We start from the raw sequence: 20,408 nt of genomic DNA on the forward strand, positions 1-20,408 counted from the left end.
GAAACTAAAGAAGGTTCTTGGAGCTGAAAATAAAGCAGATAAAGCAGAAAACAGCAATATTAATTCCTTCTTACAATAGAAAAAAAAAATAAATCCCAAAACAAAAAAAAGCACCCCACATGTGGAAATGAAGTACTTTAACCAGAACTGTGTAATTTTTTTTTTTAATTATTATTACTGTAATCAACGTTTCAACCATACCTGAAATACTGAGTCTCAGCTCCTTACAGTTGTTACAAATTGCTGCAAGTCATCCAGGCATCCCAGCCCAAAGTAAGCTACATTTTGGTGGAGCTCTATACCTGGCTGCTACATCAGCAGCAGTACACCTGTAAAGTACTGCAGTAGCTTAGTGAAGTTCCACTGGCATTAGAAGCTAAGAACTGAACCTCAGCTGTTCATCAGAAAGTAAAACTTCATTTCATAAAAGTTCAAGTATTGAGCTGAAAAAATTCTCTAACTTTGGTACACATGGTGCACATCCTGTTCTGAATTGTTTCCCTCACTGAGTGATGAGGTACAAGATTCCTTATGTATGAATGGATAGAGCAAGTGAAAGGAAACGGTGTTTTATACAGGATTGAGACCAAACTTTTGGTCTTTCTAAAGACTTTCTGAACTCTAATTGTAGGTTTCCACTTTTGGAGCAGGTTTTATTCCTAGTAGACTGGAAAGTGAACAAAGCACACTTCTTTGCTTAAAAGCTTATGATTAGTTCCAGCTTGTGCATTTATCCATAGGTTTCAGTCTTTGTTAAGAGGTTTCTGTCTGTGTCAGCCAGTATTGAAATACAGACAGGTCAAAACAGCAGAGAAAATAAAAAGCTGTGGAATTACAGGCATGCCAGAAATCAAGTGATCTTAGGCACCTATGACAATTAGTTTTTTTTTGTTTTTTTTTTTTTTTTACTATTAGTATTTGAGTTGAAGGGTTTTTGTAGGTAAGCAGAGAAGGTCATTCACTACTATGTATTAAAAATATATATAATAAAAATAAGAACACCTCGAAGATTTCAACTCATGTTCTCTTAACTATGCCTCTTTCATAATATTCATCAACTATCTGAGCAATTACCTTATAATCCTTATCATCATCTTAGAGCTAACAAATAAAGCTCATTACAAATGAGTATCTGTCCTTTTAACCACCAATGAGTACTTACAGCAGTAGTTGCATTTCAGTTAGTTGTCCAAGGGATCACTAAAAGCAAAATTTCTAGCTAAAACAAACTGTTTAATCATCTTAAACTCAGATTCACACAGATTCACACACACAAAATATGCATGCTCCTTTCCTTGATGTGACTTCAAAATACAAAAATATTTTCAGTCAGCAGCAGAAGGCTGAGAGCTTCCTCCAGAATGCCTCAGGCTTAGCTTTCCCTCCAGCCCTGTATTTTCAGTGCCTTTCAATTATTTCTAACAAATACAAACAAGCTATCCTAATTTATGGCTGGTTCTTTTGCAGCCATGTTTTGATTTCCTCAAAATATCTGTCCATCCATTCTATGTTGTCCTCAATAGTTTCAATGGCTTGCTGGATACAACGAAGCTGTGCACTTTTTTCCTCCAGAGAACTGAAGAATTCTTTTACCTGTTAGTTAAAAAAAAAAAAGTGAAAGAGTAGCAGATGAATGAAGAGGCAGCAGCATCTCCTACTTTCATAGCAAGAAATTTGTGGTGTTTGACCTGACAACCATCTGACACAAAGAGTTATCTTAGAAGTTTCATAACTGCTCTATTCCAAGAACTGATGGAGATTACATTTAGAATTAATTATTTTAAAAAATCCAGTTGAAATAATGCAATGCTGTATGGGAGGAATCTGTCCTTTGCTCATTCAACAAACCCTTATGGTCACTGAAGCTGTGGCACCTGCACCAAGGACAGCTATGTGTCAGCACAGACTTTCACCACAGAGAGCATTAAGTGTTGATGATAAAATATTCAAAGAAGATTTTTCTACATGGAGAGGTCCATGCCTCCTTCAATTTTCTACCAGGAAAAAAAACCCCACAAAATCTAAACCCTGCAGATCCTCAAGGGAGATGCAGCCACACGTCTGAGCAGTGCACAGAAACATCCCCGCAGTCTGTGGCAGTGGCCAACACACTGCAGGCACATTCACTGAGTTCATTTGGATCTAAGAGGGCTGAGAACCAAGTACAAAACAATGTACTTCTCCTTGTTTTCTTTCATTTTGGATTTATTCTGGTCATACTACTTCTGCATGTATTTTGCTCCGAATCAGGAAATCTTAAACTGGCAGCAGCAGAGACAACTTCTGAAAAGAAGGGGTTCAATTTTGAGGTCCTTGTGGGGATATGAATCCGCACACTGACCAGCCTTGATTTTTTTTTCTTTGACACTGACAAAGATGGTGGAATAAGTGAACAAAATGATTATCATTTATGACATATTTGCCCATCACTCTGCTCAGTGAAAAACCTCCTTCTTTTTTTTCCTTCAGTACTTCTCAGAGGGATGCTGTAAGCTCTTGAGCACACACATTTATACTCTACATCCAATTCCTCCGCCTAAACAAAACCCATCCTTCTCCTTGCCACCAGCTTAATGCTCTGCCTTAAGCAATCCAACTCTATTGCTGTAATCATCTCCAAGGAAAATACTGGATATTACTTGGACAATTCATAAGTAGTCACGCTTTTAAGATGTTAAAACTTACTCCAAACATTGATTCCAGTGAACGGCTTACCTGTGCAAGTTGTGGCCTTGTAGAGTACTGATTTGTCACTCCAGTGACAATGTGTGCTATGGATGATGAACCGAGTTCAAATCTAGCAAAAAGAATAACCTACACTCAGAAAGTGTGTTATTAGTTTGTAGGAAATAGTGTTTTAATATATGCTTGGGTGCAGACAGGAGTGAAACAACTTCTGTTCCTTACTTTTCAATGAGTTTCTCCCAGTTTTCCCTTAAGAAGGTCCAAGCAAGATGATAGCCAGATGGATTTCTGGCAACAGACACAATAATGTATGGGAAATCCTGAGTTTTTATGATGTCACCACGCAGAGCTTCCTCCATTAGCCTAAGAATTAGTAACAGAAATTGAAGTTGTTTAGACCAGTAGATAATAATGACAAATGATTACTCCCCTCAATATTTTCTACTGTTGTAAAAAGTTCAAATTCCTAAAGGTCCTGACACATAATTTTGTTGTGGTGACTTTGAACTTTTTATGGCGTATATCCACCTTCTCCATTAATATTACTTTCACAAGTACAGTTACTTGACAGACCAGCATCAAGCTTTAGTGTTTGAACACCTGAAAACCTCAGTAGTGCTCAGCTCTCAAAAGCAGGGAAAAATCAGGTTTTTGTAAGAAACATACAGCATATCTAGATACAACCAAAGTAATTATGACGGTAAAAAAGTGTCTGTCAAGCCAAGGAAAGGTATCAGAACAGCTCTGCATTTTAACCCAATTCGCTACTGCAGATTTACTACTGGCACTAAAACCACGAAAGGAAGTGCTGCAGCCTCTTACTGTATTAACTCCATAAAACATATCAGAAATCCTGAAATTAACAGCTGTGAAACAAGATGGAGCCACTCTCGTTCCTGTTTCAGAACTGGTGTATCTTCCCTCTAACGCACTTTTTTTGTTTAACACACCACTCACCACTGAAGTTTGTCCTTATTCCTGGTGAGGCTGAGAGCTGATGCAATTTTATCTTTGTCTACACTGAAGGAGTGGTGCTGGTATTTACTAAGGAGGAAATCCCAACCTTCAGATGTCTGTGCTCCAACGGTATATACTGCTGTCTTCACATCTGCTGGCAGCCTACAGAAAATTGAAGATCAAGTGACATTCCGTATCACATCTAGGAATGTATGTAGGAATACAGCCGTGCCATGCTTCAGCTGACACAACAGACAATTTGTTAAGAAATACTGGTCCTCCATGGGTATTAGAAAGCAACGCCTGTTGCTGAAAAACACAGGCTGTATGATGGTGCTGTTACTGCCCTGGAAGTGATTTCCTGAATTGCTGGACTCATTCCTTTTATTTTGTTTTTCTTCCTTACTTTTGAATATTCTTTTCATAGCTGTTTTGTATTTAGTCAGATACCAATGTGGTCATTTTTGGCCTGCCCAGAACAATCTCTCAGAGATGTTTTCGAGGGTGTTTTAGAGTTCTTATGTCACGATGAGAAATATGAATTAGGCCAAGTTCATGAACAGAAGCTACCTATTCTTACACATGTAAAAGAGGGAATACATTCACACATAATTTTCACTTTTCGGAACATTTCTAATAAAAAAAGTTGTGAAGTACCACATGACGTCTTTGATGGTTTGGGTATAAGATATTCAACAAAGTGTCGAAGAAGTGGAAGCTAAGACTTGAAAAATGAAACTAGACTCAGCTTCGGGCTGCAGAAAAGATTGCAGTAGAACTCATAAATTAACGCTGCTATAATTAAACAGAAATCAAAAAGACAACCCTAGAAAAGGGAATAGTATTTACAAAACAGACCTTAAGGTTCCATTGGATTTCTGCCATTTTGAAAAATACTCTTCTGCTTTGTCCACACAGGGCTGGTACCTGCGCACACATGCAAACACCAGCAGGGACTGCCGAAGCATTCTCTCAGACACTGAGCCTTCATCACTCCAAAGCTGCTTGTCAATTAGGTCCTTAAACAGATTGACTATATATTCCTAAAATAAGGCAATAACAAATATTTATGCAAAGCGCGCTTTGCAAGGTACAAGCAGAGTTACCAAGTTGTAGACACTTAACATATTACCTTTAGCTGTTTTTCTGTGCCATCCGTATCTCTCCGCTCCATGAGCTTGTATATAGGAACCAGCTCATTCATACCCTGGAGTATGGGCATGATCTGTGTTTCCCGTTTCATGTATAAAGTTAAATCAAAAGCTTTAGAAACCGACAGTTTTTTTATTCTAAGGAGAGGAAAGGAGAGAGGATAAAACAATTTACAATTAAGCTCATAAGACAAGCTTAAAAGCAGAATCACTCTCCTAGTCCATTACCTTACACTGGTATACTTGCACTACATCTGCATTGAAAATGAAATGTTTTTGCCCCCCTTTAAAATCTATTCATTTTCTCCTCTGTGAAACTTCATGCTGAGAACGTAACTTCTGATTCTCTTCTGGTCTAAAAAAACTCCATTTGAATTAGAGAATAAGAGATCTGTGCCCTACTTAATTGCCTTCTTGCTCCTCAGCTGGACCAGGGAAATTGTAATTTAATTTCCATGCTTTCCTTTCTTAGACTTGAGAAAGGACAGCTACCTGTGGTGCAGGAGATACAGAGATTTGACAGTCCTAGTGAACATCAGTACTTCCATATAAATGTTCTCCCCAGCACTAGCTCACTTGCAAAAAATTCACTGAGAGATTTAAAAGGTTGTGTGAAGATGTGCTGACAGCACCTCGTGTCCTCAAAGAACACTTTAATCCAGGTTTTGAATATTCAACCTACCTTCCTCGGAAGCTAAAATTATAGCAGAGATTGGTAGGACTATGAGCAAAACATTGAAAGAAAAGAGAGGTTTGATAAAAACAGATAGATTCCATTTTGATTGCAGACCCTAGCACAATGTTAGCAATGGACAAAATACATTCTACTACTGCAGTCTCTGCCAGATCCATGACTGAATACATTTTCACCTCACCAAATGTGTGCCATGTTTGCATTCTCAATGTCTTCAGTGCTTAAGAGGGTAATAGTTAAAGGCAACCTAAGAAGACCTGGTGTGATATCATAGTAGAAAGAGTTACAGTGTCTTAAAAAAAAAAAACAACCCTCAGCTTGCAGAGAGCTAAAGGGCTCCATTTCAAGGAGTTTTAAGTCTCATAATTTTGTCTGACAGACCTCACTACTACAATAAACAGGTCATTGTTAGGGATGGCACACATGTATATGTGCTGCTTCCCTGTGAAAAATGAACTCTGAAGTAACAATTAACACAGCAAATACTGTATTTCACAGAGGACTCAGTTGCAAACCTGCCTTCTCAAAAACAAGACTCAAACAGTAAGCTACATGCTGTTGCAAACACATGAGGGACTGTTTGGAGCATGAGAATTACTATGTCCTCTGGTCTGTATTTTGTCATGGACAGAACATCTTACCTCACAAGCTGGAATATATTGTTAATAAGACTTGCTCTGTCATTGCTGCTAATTATCGTATGATTCTCTCTTAAAAGGTTGATCAGACGATCCCATCCGTCATCTTCATAGTGCACAATGTAATAACCATTCATGTCCACATTGAATTTAAGCCATTCAACTTCTTCTGGAAGGATTATGACATCTGCAAACATAAATATAACTCCTTTTTGTTAGTTAATCAAATACAGCTTAGGGTTAGACCCACAATTTGTTTCATTTCAGAGATTTAAATAGAATTCCAACATGGCTGAATACAGTAAGAGACTATTATAGTGATGTTATTCAGATAACAAAAAAAAAAGCTTATTTTGTTGTCAATTCTGAAAAAAAACCAAACCAAAACGAACAAACAAAACAAACAAAAAAAAACAACAGCAGAGCTAAAAAGCTTTTGAACTTTGAACAAGTTAATCAAATTAGTCAAAGAAATTACCTGTTTTGGTTCTCATCAAAAATCTTTGAACAGTGTGAGATTTGCTGGTAATGTAGGTTAGTGGAATGTGCCACAAGTACCTATTGCAAAACAGAAGTGCTTTGTTTAATGAAAAAGCTTTGTAAAACCTTCTCCAACTTAGCTCAGCCTAACAGCTGAGCAGTATCTTCTACCTGCCAGATGACAGCTGTGAGCTGCACTCACTTCTGTTCATTTCAGTACAGACCCACATGCATCTAGCTAATTTTAATTCTGTTTGCTTGGAAGATTAACAGTGAAGCTGCAACAGTAAGAACTTCCAAGCCTAGTTCCAGTAGCACGTTTGCAGTGCAGGTTTACTCAGCTCACCAAGGTGCCCAGCCCCTGCAGCTCTGAAGCATCTGTTACTCCAACCAGGTACTCAGAGTCTCACCACCTGCACCTACTGCAGCAGTGGTGCTGGTACTGAGCTGCACAAAGACACTCAACTAGTTTGCTCAGGCAGCATTCTTTAAGAAACAAGAGTAAAAGCTCTTACTGTTTAGCTGTGTTTGTGACAGGTGAGTACTGTAGTCTGTGCCCTGAGATTTACCCATTTTCTTTACCCATTTTCGGTGGGTGAGAGAGAATTTACTCCTGTCTTGTAGTGCTCCTGCTGCAGATGGACATTCTTTCCTCTCACGGTGACAGTTACCAGGGGAAAACCTTTTTGCAGTGTCCAAGTGTCCATCATTGCCTTCACATCTAGAGTCTCTTTGGTCCAGTGCTGCTGAGTGAGAGAAAAAGACTTGTAAGAAGAGGAGGAAGACAGATGGAGTACAATGACAATGAAATAGACTTAAGTAGAAAAGCACCGAATAAAAGCTCCTGCGAATTTGTAAGCTCTGCATAGAAAAGTTTAGGATGGAACATGGGATATCAATACATCTCTGGCTGATCTTCCTTTGGACACTTTTACATAACTACCAACTAGTAGTGCAGTTTTCCAGTCAGCACTGGGCACAGAAGTAGGATTTATGTCCAGGTACCAATCCTACAGCACAGGATAGTAAGATGAGGACATTTGAGTGTTACATGTCAAACTTCCAAATACTACAGAGTAAAATGCTTACTGCATTTGAAGATGACTGTTGATTTCTTCTGCAAAAGCCATCACCCTGTAGTTCACTTTTTTCAGTATCTACTGTGGGACAAATCTGTAAAAGAGTTTCAGTCACATGTTGATGTAATAGCTTTAAGTGGTGTTTGCAGTCTTCTTTAGTGTACAAGAGAAAGAAATTACTGGTGAAAAGCTATGAAATTTGATTAAAAAAAAAAAAAAAAAAAGAGAGTAAAAGAAATACTTGCATTTGTCAAACTGTCCCACAAATCTTCATTCTTAGTATTCTGGTAACTGTATTTCTGTAGGTACTGCACAATTCCAGCCTTAAACACATCTGCAGTCAGGAAGTCCCTCAACATATTTAATATACACGATCCCTGAAAAAAAAAAAAGAGTGACAAACTGTTTATAGCACCACTCCTTAGACAGCAAAATGCTTGTTTTGGTAATTTTTCAGCATGCTACTCATCCAAATAGCACTATGGCTTTACTTGTCTCTGATCAAAAAACAACTGAGCTTTATATATATTTAAGTCATAATTCTTAAAAATATAGTGGCTTGAGTAAACTGTTATTATTTTTTTAATTGCTATATAGAACGGGCACCATATAATCCTACACTGAAAAATGCTGCTTGACTTAAGCATCTGAAATAACGGTTTAATGGTTTAAATTGATACAGAACAGAGAAGATGGAGCAAAACCTACTCTTTTTAGACAGAAAAGGAAAACCACCATTTGAACTTCATTCATGTGCTTTGGACAAGGAATTAGGCAAGTTCATAAAAATGTGTGCTGACGCCTTGGCTCAGGGATGCCTGGTACAAAGGACTGGGATCAGTACATCACAGCCATAGTGTACCTTCAGTACAATTGAAAATAGAAGCAGTTAGTTACTTATTTTACCTTCTCGTATGAAACTTCATCAAACATTTCTAAAATTTGAGCTGGATCCTCCACAGGAGTAGACACAGGATGGGATGAATTTAACGCATCCACTTCCATGGCATCAAAGCATCTTCTTAAGAAATAATCTTCCTAATGGGAGGCAGAACTGATTATTGGTACTACATTTTGCTCAGTGACTACTGAGTTCCCGTTAGTTCACATTACAATCCATGCCTCATCATCTTTACATCACACAAGGAAAGCAACGTACATCTTTCTTTTTATTGCAGAGCATTAGAAAAAAACACTGACATTAACATAAGAGATGCAAATTTCTTCTACCACTCTGAACAAACTTGGACAGACCAGTTAGTGAGAGCTGAAAATAACTCCACAAAAGCACATGCACACTCCAACATCTTTTCAATGACAAAAAGAACAGTCAGCAACCATTAAACAAAGAAAAAAGAAAACACAAGAACAACAACAAAACAAACAAAAAAATGCAATGGTGAATTTCTTCATCGTCATTCCACTGTAATTTTACAGCAAAATCCTGCACAGATCTTCCCAATGCATCTCACTTTGGTGGGGCTATGCAAAATTGCAGAATTACTTATATTACTTACATTACTTATTACTTAGGATTTAAGTCTGACTGTATGTGGCTAAGAGAAAGACAAAATCACTTCTTTACACTTTTGAAAATATAAATAACTTAAAAAAAAAAAAAAAAAAAAAAGAGTGCACTTTCATTACAATCATTAACTTCCATCATCAGTTTCTGAAAATAATTACACGCTATTCAATCAACATTCCCACCCTTCAGAGTTAAGATCAGACAATTCCTTCAAAATGAAATTAAGAAGTGTTTCACAGCACAAAACTGCATGGTCTTTACCATACAAATTAGTGGTCTTAGAAGGCAGATCTAAAATAAAAATGCAGGAAATACCACTTACAACTCTCAGTTCTGGATGAGTTACGTTTACTGACAGGAGCTCCATAAACTTTGCAAACCCTTCATTTAACCACAGGTCATTCCACCACTCCATGGTAACTAGGTTGCCAAACCACTGAAACAACAAAAACACCAAACTCCTGAAATTAAGTACCCAGCTTGTCACAAAAGCTACTGCTGACCTGCATGAAACTGAATTTATATTATTTTAAGGATCCTTAAAGGTCCTTAAAAACTGACTTTTTAAGGATCTTTTCAGTAATATAGCTAGCTTTGGGCTCTTTCATTTGTTGTTTTTATGGTAAAACTCTAAAGCACTGGTTTCCACTTCCATTCCTTGAAACCTTGTAAATGAAACAGGTTTGTTAGGGGAGCCAGATATAAATATTTTCCAAACCTTTATGTATCTATATCCAGGCCCCACAGCTAATTGCGATGGTTGACAATGGCGCAAAGGCCCCACTGAACTACCAAACTTACCACAATAAATACATCTACAGCCTTCCATGTCTATGCAGCCTGACTAGACTCCTTTACTGGAAATAGTCCTCACTGCTCAGAGGAGAACACCCTCAGGCTGGAGCAGCTATTTTCAGTTTGTAGTCCCAACATCCCCTCATCCACACAGAATCCACCAACCTTGACCACCCTGTGGGCCCATTCTGATACTTTATTGTTATTCCTAAATCTCACCTGGTGAGCCAGCTCATGGGCTATTACCATAGTAATCCAAAGCCTAGAGGATGCTGAGGACTTTTCAGGATCATACAGCAACGCAGACTCCCGGTATGTGGTCAACCCCCAGTTTTCCATAGCACCAGACTGAAAATCAGGAATAGCTGCTAAATCTAGAAAACAAAACAAAACACTAAAATACTGCTAGGATTATTTTACCCAGCAAGAACCCAGCAACCTGTTCATCCCACTTCACCACAGCACCTGCGCAGGCACACATATCACATATACCACACATACTTTTAAGGGGTTCCTCAAATGCAATAGCAAAAACATACTTCAAAGAAGTTCTATACAGAATACAAGGATTTTCAGTTCACAATGCAGCTTTTAAAACTACTCTTAAGCAAGATGACGAAGAAAGCACAAAAGCATAAAAGCCTGTGAGCCAGTCAGCCCAGTCTTACATGAATTACTAACTCTAGACTATTTTTCTCTCTGTTCTTTAAAATATTATGATCAAATAGATTATTTAACGCTTACCTTGTTTTGGTAAGGGGTAGGGAATGCTGAAGTAGTCCTCATAAAAGTCTAGAAGTTTTACTGCTGCATCCAACGCATAATGAGCCTGGTTGATCTTTTCTGGTACTGTGTATACGGAAATCTACAGCACACAAGCAAGCAGGATTTTGATACCACCGTCTAAACCTTATGTCATTTGTTCTTTAACACTGCTATTAGATTGACCATAAAAAGTGACTCCAGAGCACAGAGTGCTCATAGAGCACCGTTCTTATGCAACAGTGGTTTTTAACAATCCAGGAAAAATATGATAAAAACTAAAAATACAAATTCTAACTTACTTCTGCAGCCAGTACACTCCCACAAAGACTTCTACAATTCCCACCCCTATCATGCTGGAGTTGTTCAAGCTACACAGATACATTCTTCTCTTGATTTTCTAAGAAAACAATATTTCATTTCCTTTTTCTCTTACATGTGACAATGTTACACACAGTGTACATGTATAAAAAGCAAGAATATTACTAAAAGGTTTTGACTAATCATCCAATCATCTAATTACAAACCCTTCTTCATTCTGTCTTTTAATTCACGAAAAACTTCAGGATGTTTAAAAGCAATGATTTAACTGAAAAGTAAACTGTATGTTTCCATACAGATCTTCTTACAAAGCTCTTAGAAACTGAGAAAGATCTACCTTAACTCCATGATTGGTTACTTTGCTGATGGACTTAAAATCCGAAACGATAAAGGCCACAAGGTAAGTGCTCATCTTGACACTGGTATCAAAATGGTCCTCAACAAGCCATGAGGCTATATTCACGGACTTCACCTAAAAAAATAACAAGCACAGCACATCATTCATTGCTAGTATGCATGAGGACTCTCAGATCATAAATTGCTGTGGGTTTTTTTTCCAGTTTTATTGAGACCACTTTGAAGATACATTGGAAAGAATCAATTCCCATGGCTATCCTCCCCACACAAAGAAAACATAACATACAAGTAATTTCACTCATAAGAAGTGAAACTTACAAGTTATTTCAACATTGCTAAAACTAGATAAAGAAAAATACTGGTTGCTGCTTCAATTTTCTTCAGTGTGTGGCAGCACATCAATCAAATTAAATTGTCTAAATCTAAACATCAATTATTATTCATGAGATAAATAAACTTCAGACAATGATCAGCTGTCTCAGTATCTAATTGACAACAAGATGGGTCACCTGTTGGAGTTATCCATTTTTCCTTTTGGTTACATACAAGCCTAGCTAAATAACTTAGACTCACCAAATAATGAAAAAAAAAAAAAAAAATCACCATTCTATCCATTTCTCTATGTAAGAACTGCTTTTTTAAAACCAATTTTCAAAATATTTCCTTTTTAGAGAGCTACTTTGTGTGTATGGGGAGGTAATATTCCTTCCTCACAAACCAGGAACTGGTAATACAGAAGAACTTACAAAGAATCTCTCATGCAGAAATTAAGATCAGATGGGTAAAATGTAACTTACCCTATTCTATGCAGACATATTTGTAACTGCAAGCAACATTTGGAGTCATTACAGGGTACTGCATTTTCATTGAGATATTTCTGAAGGCCAAACTATCTCTTTTTTACATGAAAGGTCTTTTTAGCAGGTAATTAAGGTAATACACAGGAATCGTGTCATGTTGCATTCAGACATATTTTGTTATTAATCTTCAAAATCTATGACAATGATGGAAAGCATTTGGTGAATAAAATACAGGTTATCAAAGCCACATCATGTTGAACATTCTCAAACCACCGCTAAGAAGCAGGAACCCACTGGATGCATAATTTTCTGCATTCCTTTTTAATCTTGTGTCAAAACTACTAGCAATAGCCCACTGTCATAAAAGAAAGGAGGTAATGTCTAGGCCAAGCATCCCCATGCTTGGAAGTTCTCATTTTACTTTCTTGTTTTAATGGCCACCAAGCAATTGCACAACGTTAAATGTATCTACCTACCAGTGGCATATTGGACAATGCAAGGTGATTTGGTTCCCTCCTAATCTTAACTGAAAACCTGGCTTTGAAGGCTGGTTCATCAAAACACGGGAAGGCCATTCTTGCAGATGTTGGCTCAAAATGAGTTGATGCAAGCACTCTAAGTAAAAAAAAGAAAGAAGGAGCTGTAGTCCACACATCTTCACATCCACAGGGTTTATCACCTGTCTAAAAACCGAGTAATTTCATATTAAGGAAACAACTATATGTACTATTATGATGTTTTGCACTTTAACTCAAGAATTGCTGTTTCTGAAACTGCAGAGGGGAACTGAGGTGAGCAGATGAAGTTTATTAAAAACCACCTTGGAAAGGACTGCAGAATAAGAGAAAAATTGCTATGAGCCCAACAAGTCGTCAGCCTTTTCCTCTCGCCATGCCCAAGGGGAATCAATGGATACATTGGTGGATCAAGGTCTGCTAAAGCCACAGTCAAAACCTTATAGATTAGGAGTAAATCCTTTACTCAGAGGGCAGTGAGGCCCTGGCACAGCTGCCCAGAGAAGCTGTGGTGCCCCATCCCTGCAGGCGCTCAAGGCCAAGTTGGCTGGGGCCCTGGGCAGCTGAGCTGGTGGGGGGCAGCCCTGCCCATGGCATGGGTTGGGGCTGGGTGGACTTTCAGGGCTCTTGCAACCCAAACCTTTCTATTGTTATACAACTCTATGAACCCCATCGCTATCTGAAAAAAAGGCAGTCCCTTCCCATTGCACAATTTGGTTAGATTTTATTTCACAATTGCAATAGAAACCACAAGAATGGTTTCCAGAAAGAAAAAAAAAATCCTAAAGCAGGCAATAACAAATTCTAAAGCCAGAGAAAAATCAAAGAAATCATATTCAGTGCTTTAAAAAGAAAAACAACAACAACAACAACAAAAAACAACCAGCAAATACCTGAGTTCTCCTTCCTGAGTTCTGTAGGTGCTTTTATAGAAGCCGTGGAAGGAGTCGGAGAGGTTCGCTGAGTACTGGATGCGGAGGGTGTAGTTGTGCCCGGCGCACAGCGGCTCGGTGGCCAGCAGCGCCAGCTGCTCGCGGGGCGGATGCCGCAGCAGCCTCACGTCCCGCACCGTGCAGGTGCTCCCGACCCCCGCCTCGATGGCAGCCCTGGTGACGCGCAGGCGTTTGCCGTGCAGGACGACCGCCTTCGTCGGCTGCGCGACCGCGACGTCGATGTCCACGGTGCCGGTGAAAGTGAGCGTGGTGAGGTTGGGATGGATGAGGAGGTGGTAGTGCAGCGGGACGACGCTCCTAGGCAGCCTCACCTCGTCCCAGGGAAACTGCGCGCCGCCGCCCTGGGCATCGCCGGCACACCACGCCACGCTCGCCAGCCCCAGCACCACCACCTCCCAGCGCGGCGCTGCCATGGCGGACCGGCTGCCGGTGGCGACCACTCGCACAAGGAAAGAAAGCTCCAAATCGCCGCCGTTCGGACGCGTACAGCTCCGAGGCGGTACCTGCGGCCTGCGGGCCCCGCGCGGCGCTACCTTCGCTTTCGCTTTCGCTTCCTGGCGGTGCGCCCATCGCGCCGCGGGGGGCGGGGGGAGCGCGGCGCGGCCGGGCCGTGTCAGCTCGGCGGTGCCGTCCCCCGGCGGCGGCACGCCTGGTAGGGCTCCGGCTGCTGGAACCTGATAACGCCTTGCTTTGCTGTCCAGTAGCTCCGCGATTAAAACAAGGCGTTTGCTGCCAAAGAGTACTGCTGTAAGTTGAGCGAGCACTGTCATGTATTTCAGCTGTTGCCACGGAGCAGAATTGCTCCAAAAATCACAGAACGGCTGAGGTTGGCAGGACTGCTGGGTCAAGCTGTTCTAAGCTCAGCTCCGGCAGGGACACCCGGAGCAGGGTGCCCAGCACCATGCGGCACCAAGCGGCTTCTGAACAGCTCTGAGGAAATCTCTGAGGCAATCATAGAACAGTGGTTTGGGTCGGAAGAGCCCTGAAAGTCCACCCAGCCCCAGCCCATGCCGTGGGCAGGGCTGCCCCCCACCAGCTCAACTGCCCGGGTCCCATCCAACCTGGCCCTGAACTCCTCCAGGGACAGTGCACCACAGTTTCCCTGGGCAGCTGTGCCAGGGCCTCACCACCCTCTGAGTAAAGAATTTCCACCTAACATTTGTCTCGCTCCAATTTATAGGAGGGAGAGGAGATTCTTTTATTATCTATATACCCAGCGTGAGATTAAGAAACAACAGTTCAAATGTTGGTCCAATCAGTTTATTACAAATCTTAATTAGGAAAATGGGAAAGGGGAGGACAGACACTATTATGAATTAGGGTAATGGGGAATGGAAGGAGGGCAATAGAAAAGATAGGAAAGAAGAAGCAAGGAGTCTTTATAAGAAGCAAGAAGGAGATAGTCACCACCATGGATCCAGTGTGGCTCGTAGTTCAGTCTTTGATCTTCAGTAGTGGTGAGTCGTTGGGCAGAGTTGTTCTGTTGACGAAGATGATGACGACGGTTACAATGGTGATTATGGCCCCTTTTCAGTGCTTTCAAAGTGGTCGAGTCAGCTGTCTTTGGAGTGACAGCTCAAATCCACAGTGGTTGAGTCAGGTCTCTTGGAGTGGCAGCTGCTGGCTCTGGGATCTCAGCAGGAAACTCCTTTGTTCCTATTTTCCTGGCCTTGCCAGCAGATAAGAGGGAGCAGGGAGGTGCCAACTTGTATCTTGCCTTCACAGGATACAGTGGCATCATCCCCCAGTCTCCCGTAGCAAACAGGAGTTATTTGGTCACAGGCTACGTCTTCCACCAGTAAACAGTCCTGAGCACTTCTTCCGAAGGCCAACAGCTCCAAAGATGTAAAATTGTCCACACAGCGATGTTGATTGCCACATGACAACACCCATCACTCATCTTCTAGACAAGTCAGTCTTATCACAAGAAATACCTCAGGAAGCAAGCTTTGAGCTAAAAAACAAAGGAGGATTCTTACAACATTTAACCTAAATCTCTCTTATTTTAGTGTAAAACCATTCTGCCATGTCCTGTCCCTATTAGACTGTGTAAAAAGTCGATTCCCTCTTTGTTAGCTCCCCTTGAGATCTGGAAAGCCACAACAAGGTCTACCTGGAGCCTCTTCAACCTAAATAAGCCCAGCTCCCTCGGCCTTTCTTCGTAGGAGAAATGCTCCAATCCTCTAAATATCTTTGTGACCTCCTCTGGACCTGCCCCATCAGCTCCATATCCTTGTGCTTCAGGCCCCAGGCCTGGACACGGTGCTTCAGACGGGGCCACACAAGAGCCGAGCAGAGGGGGACAATCACCTCCCTCTCCCTGTTGGCCATTCCTCTTTTAGTGCAGCCCAGAACACAGTTGGCCTTCCAGGCTGCAAGCACACACTGCTGGCTCATGTCCAGCTTCTCATCTGCTAGGACATCCAAGTCCTTCTCCACAGGGCTGCTCTCAAGGAGATCTTCCCCCAGTTTGTATAAATACCTGGAATTGCCCAGACCCAAGTGCAGCACCTTGCACCAACATTGTACCTCGTTAAACATCTTTGGGTTCAGTGCAAGTGCATTCTGCAGCAGAGCAGGGGATTATAGAGTGTGGGGGATTCCAGCATGATTGTGTTGTGGTGTAAACTGGCAGGCAGCTAAGCATCACACTGCGTTGTGCTCACTCATCACACAGTGGGATGGAGATGAGACTCAGGAAAAGAAAAGAAAATACAAGAAAAAAGAACTTGTGTGTTGACATAAAATCTGTTTTGTACAACCAGACAGGAAGACAGAAAGGAGAGGAGAGGAGAGGAGAGGAGAGGAGAGGAGAGGAGAGGAGAGGAGAGGAGAGGAGAGGAGAGGAGAGGAGAGGAGAGGAGAGGAGAGGAGAGGAGAGGAGAGGAGAGGAGAAGAGGGGAGGGGGAGGGGGGGGAGGGGGAGGGGGAGGGGGAGAGGGAGAGGGAGAGGGAGATGGAGGGGGAGATGGAGGGGGAGGGGGAGGGGGAGGGGGAGGGGGAGGGGGAGAGGGAGAGGGAGAGGGAGAGGGAGGGGGAGGGGGAGGGGGAGGGGGAGGGGGAGGGGGAGGGGGAGGGGGAGGGGGAGGGGGAGGGAGGGTGCACGATCTTGAAGTTCTTTTCCAATCCCAGCCATTCTACAATTCTATGATTCTTATAGCCAAGGAACCTAGAAAGTGCCCTGTCCTTAAAGAATATGATATTTAGTTAAAGTGCATTACACACATTTCAGGAATGGCCATGGGAAACACTCACTCTTTTTTTCCCCCATGTCCCCCACCAGCTAGTGCTGGAATATTTTGTGGATTATTTTAGACAGCTGCCTGGAGTCTATATATATCTTCCATAATTTAACGTCCTGTTATTCCAGCATAGACTATTAGTGCAGTAGCTCATGCCAAGATGCAAAAGCAGAACAGAACTGATTAATTATTATTATTATTATTATTTTTTTACCCTGACAACATTTGGCCACAAAACGTCTTTTTCGTGATTCTGCAACTAAGAATTCTAACATGGCATACAAAATCTTCTTAAGTGCCCACTTCATGAAGAAACGTGGCCAAGTGCAAGGTAATATTTCTTCCTTGTAAGTCACATTAATAAATGAGAGTAGCAGTTACTGTAAGTGATCCAAACCATTCCACTTGGTTGGCTGCTTTGCAACTAAGCTCTTATACCAAGTCTACTCTAAAAATTCTGTGATGTGGATTCTGCTCTCACTCATAACAGGGTACCTAAGGACAGAATGTAGCTCACAGTTCTTTTTGCCAGAGCTCTTCCCTTTTTCCCTCTCTCTTTCTTTCTCTCTTTTTTTTTTTTTTTTTTTAATGCACACAGTTTTGTATACAGTTAAATTTATAACCTCCTTTAAGAAATATGTATGTTAATAGTGGACCATCTCTTTTTATACATTACTAAACTGCACTGAATTGGGCAGGCATCAAAATGGGATGCAGTTTTTATTATTTTAAGTTGTGTCACATAAACATTATTACAGTTGAATATTGATTAAACAACCTAACCCTAATATTTCAGTTCAAAGAAAATTATGTTGTTAACTGTTTGTGTTTAACTTTTTTTTTTTTTTTAACAGAACTATTTTATGATGCTTTTGAAGAAATTGTAATGTTTTAAATCATTCTTTCTTTACTAAAATTGCATGAAACTGGAAGTGCCAGTCATGTCAGTCCACACTGGTGGAGAGAAAGCAGTAGTTTCCCTGTAGTTCCCCTTCATGGTGGTTTCTGTTTGGTTGGTACATGTAAAAGCTGAATTGTGGGTTTTACCAGTATGGGAGCGTAAGGATTACTTCCTCAGCTCTCTCCAGGGTGGAAAAAAAAAAAAAAGAGAATGATCAAGAGCACCTTTCATGTGTGCAGCAACAGTTTTAGGACATGTGAGAGGGATTAGGGCTCATGTTGTGAAAAGTAAAGCTGTTTGCTAGACCGATAATTCTGCACATACTTAATGAAGTCTTAGACCCTCATGTTCCAATCTTTTTATGGTGAGTCTAAGAGCTCTCTGATTTTCTGGGTATGTGATGATTCTCAGCAGGAACAACGCTGCGTGTCAGTCTGGTGAGAGATGACGTCCCTGTAAGAAAGTGACTGTAAACAATCAGAAGAAGAATTAGGACCAGCAGGTCAGTGTGCATGGCTGTATGGCTGTGCCTTGCTTTTGAACCTTGTTCTACTTGTCGATCAGCAAAAATCCTTACCAGGTAGCTAGTGCACAACTTATTTTTTTCTACTAAAGAAGCTGTACTTCAGTAAGGTGAGCATGGAAGGCACCAGAAGTCAGTGGGATCTACCGGCAGAGAGCATCCTGGGCATTGCACAAGGCAAGCCAATGGCAATTCTGCAAAACACTCACCCACCAGTTTGCAGATCAGAAACTTCCTGAACGTGCCTTTACATTCAGAGCTAAGTTGATTTTCTTTCTGGGGCTTGGATTCCTTAGCTTTGAACATTTTAAAAGCTCAATATCCACAAAACCTGGCAGCAAGAAGTTCCATCACTTACTTACATGAGAACTGTGTGTCCTTCTACTTGTCTTAAATCACCCTTCTACCAGCTGCATTTTGTGCCACCTTTTTTTTCAATTGGCTAGTATCCCAAATGCAGACATATCGTGCATGTCAATTTTTTTTCAGACTGTTTGTATCTCTTGCTTTAATGTGGTCTCTATATTTGCCACTCAGAAGTTATGAGTGTTCCCTACTGAAAAAACACTGCAGATGATATAACCAGTTACCAAGCCATATTTTCATCTTTTGTCTGTTGTTCTCTTTTCATTGTAAGAACAGCTACCTGTATCAAATTTAATCGGAAGAGGGCAGTATTTAACTGATCTTGGCAAACAGTTTCATGACTTCCAGTGTTCGGAATCTTTCAGCTTGGGGGATCCTCTTAAGATTCTTGGATGAACACATTTTTCCTTAAGCCAATTAAAAATAATAACGTACTTTAAATGCAACACCTCACATTCAGAAACAACATTCTGGGGAGTTTTTACTAAATCCTGCGGGAATTTTACAGGAGTACTTGCCAGAAGTAGTTGAAATTGTCTGAAGTGACGTAGTTTTATGCAGTTGGATGGAAATGCATTTCATTTATAATCTTTCTATTTTGGGGGCTCTGAAACGTCTCACATGATGGCTGGTGATTTACAGTTATTGCAAGTAAAGGAGCTTTACTTCCTAAGGAGCTAAGGTAGATCTGGTGTACTTTCATACACTGGAACGGTTTCTTCCAACGTGCTTGCAGCTAAAGTTACTGCTAAGGGAAAAATGACATGTGTCTGTGGGCCTCAAAATAATGCATGTTTGTGTTGCATGTCTGTGAAAATTTATATACAGCCCTGAGTCCATTTGGAGCTACATTGGTTTGAAATTCCCATTATTCACAAACATCAGTCTTCTTGCATAGAAAAAAAGCCATTTCTGATAACATCATGTTGGGTATAAAGGTAAAATAGTGGAGTTCTGGTGGTGTGTTAACATCATTGTGTTTATTGCTAATAAATCAAACTTTATTGCTGGAATTTAATCATCACTAAAAGAAGCATATTTGCTGAATGGATGTTTCTGATAAACTTTAAAATTTAGGTAATGTAGTTTTCAGCTATAAACTGGAAAGGTGCAGTGGGTCTATATCCATGGGATCACAATGTGTATGAACATCTATGTACTCATGTTAAAGCTTTGAAGAAAGAAGATGAAGGCAATTTCAATCGATAGACAGGAAAAAAAACAGGTTATCTAAGAAAACAGCTTGTGCTTTAACTGCCTCACACAAACACAGAATAGAGCTATAGATATATAGGTACAGCAGTACAGTTTATTTTGAATCTCAGTGTTTGCGCCTTTAAATATGAATCCCTGAATATATGTGTACTTTGAATTGTAAATATTCTTGAAAAAAATCTGCCAAAATTATGACATTGCTGTTGGGTTGTTAAACTAAGTTATAGATAATAGCATATTGACCAACACAGACTCAACTTCGATGTTAAACCTCCATTTGTATCATATGAATTTTTGGGACATTTTCACTAGTAGCCTTTTTTTTTTTTTTTTTTCACAAATCAATATTAGTTTTAGCTGTAGAATTTATTTATTTTTAACCTGATCCATTTGAACTGAGGCTCTACTCATTTCAGACTAAAACAATATGTCTCCATCACAGATGTT

General features: G+C 40.5%; 1 protein-coding gene across 2 annotated transcripts; it reads right to left on the reverse strand.

Moving 5' to 3' along the window:
* Positions 1-881: 881 nt before the first annotated feature.
* On the reverse strand, positions 882-14,326 carry ERAP1 (endoplasmic reticulum aminopeptidase 1). 2 transcript variants are annotated; one of them, XM_048930787.1, is made up of 18 exons: positions 13,656-14,326; positions 12,724-12,862; positions 11,428-11,562; positions 10,752-10,872; positions 10,227-10,381; positions 9,535-9,648; positions 8,591-8,722; positions 7,930-8,061; positions 7,695-7,778; positions 7,188-7,351; positions 6,604-6,683; positions 6,129-6,312; positions 4,775-4,931; positions 4,501-4,685; positions 3,643-3,804; positions 2,908-3,048; positions 2,716-2,797; positions 882-1,593 (listed from the first exon to the last, which is right to left on the reverse strand). In XM_048930787.1, exons 1-18 carry the CDS (start codon positions 14,126-14,128, stop codon positions 1,447-1,449), a joined length of 2,787 nt encoding a protein of 928 aa, XP_048786744.1. In that variant the 5' UTR covers positions 14,129-14,326; the 3' UTR covers positions 882-1,446. The 2 variants fall into 2 exon arrangements, with proteins under 2 accessions (XP_048786744.1, XP_048786745.1); XM_048930788.1 differs by having other exon boundaries at positions 7,188-7,348; positions 13,656-14,282.
* Between the last annotated feature and the right edge of the window lie 6,082 nt (positions 14,327-20,408).

The sequence above is a fragment of the Lagopus muta genome, chromosome Z (genome assembly GCF_023343835.1).
Source record: "Lagopus muta isolate bLagMut1 chromosome Z, bLagMut1 primary, whole genome shotgun sequence".
NCBI lineage: Eukaryota > Metazoa > Chordata > Aves > Galliformes > Phasianidae > Lagopus > Lagopus muta.

Coding starts and splice junctions, on each gene's coding strand:
- ERAP1 (XM_048930787.1), bottom strand. CDS start 14,128: ATGGCAGCGCCGCGCTGGGAGGTGGTGGTGCTGGGGCTGGCGAGCGTG. Junction 7,779..7,929: donor TGTGGGACAGTTTGACAAAT/GCAAGTATTTCT, acceptor ACTCTTTTACAG/ATTTGTCCCACAGTAGATAC. Junction 4,686..4,774: donor GCACAGAAAAACAGCTAAAG/GTAATATGTTAA, acceptor GCCTTATTTTAG/GAATATATAGTCAATCTGTT.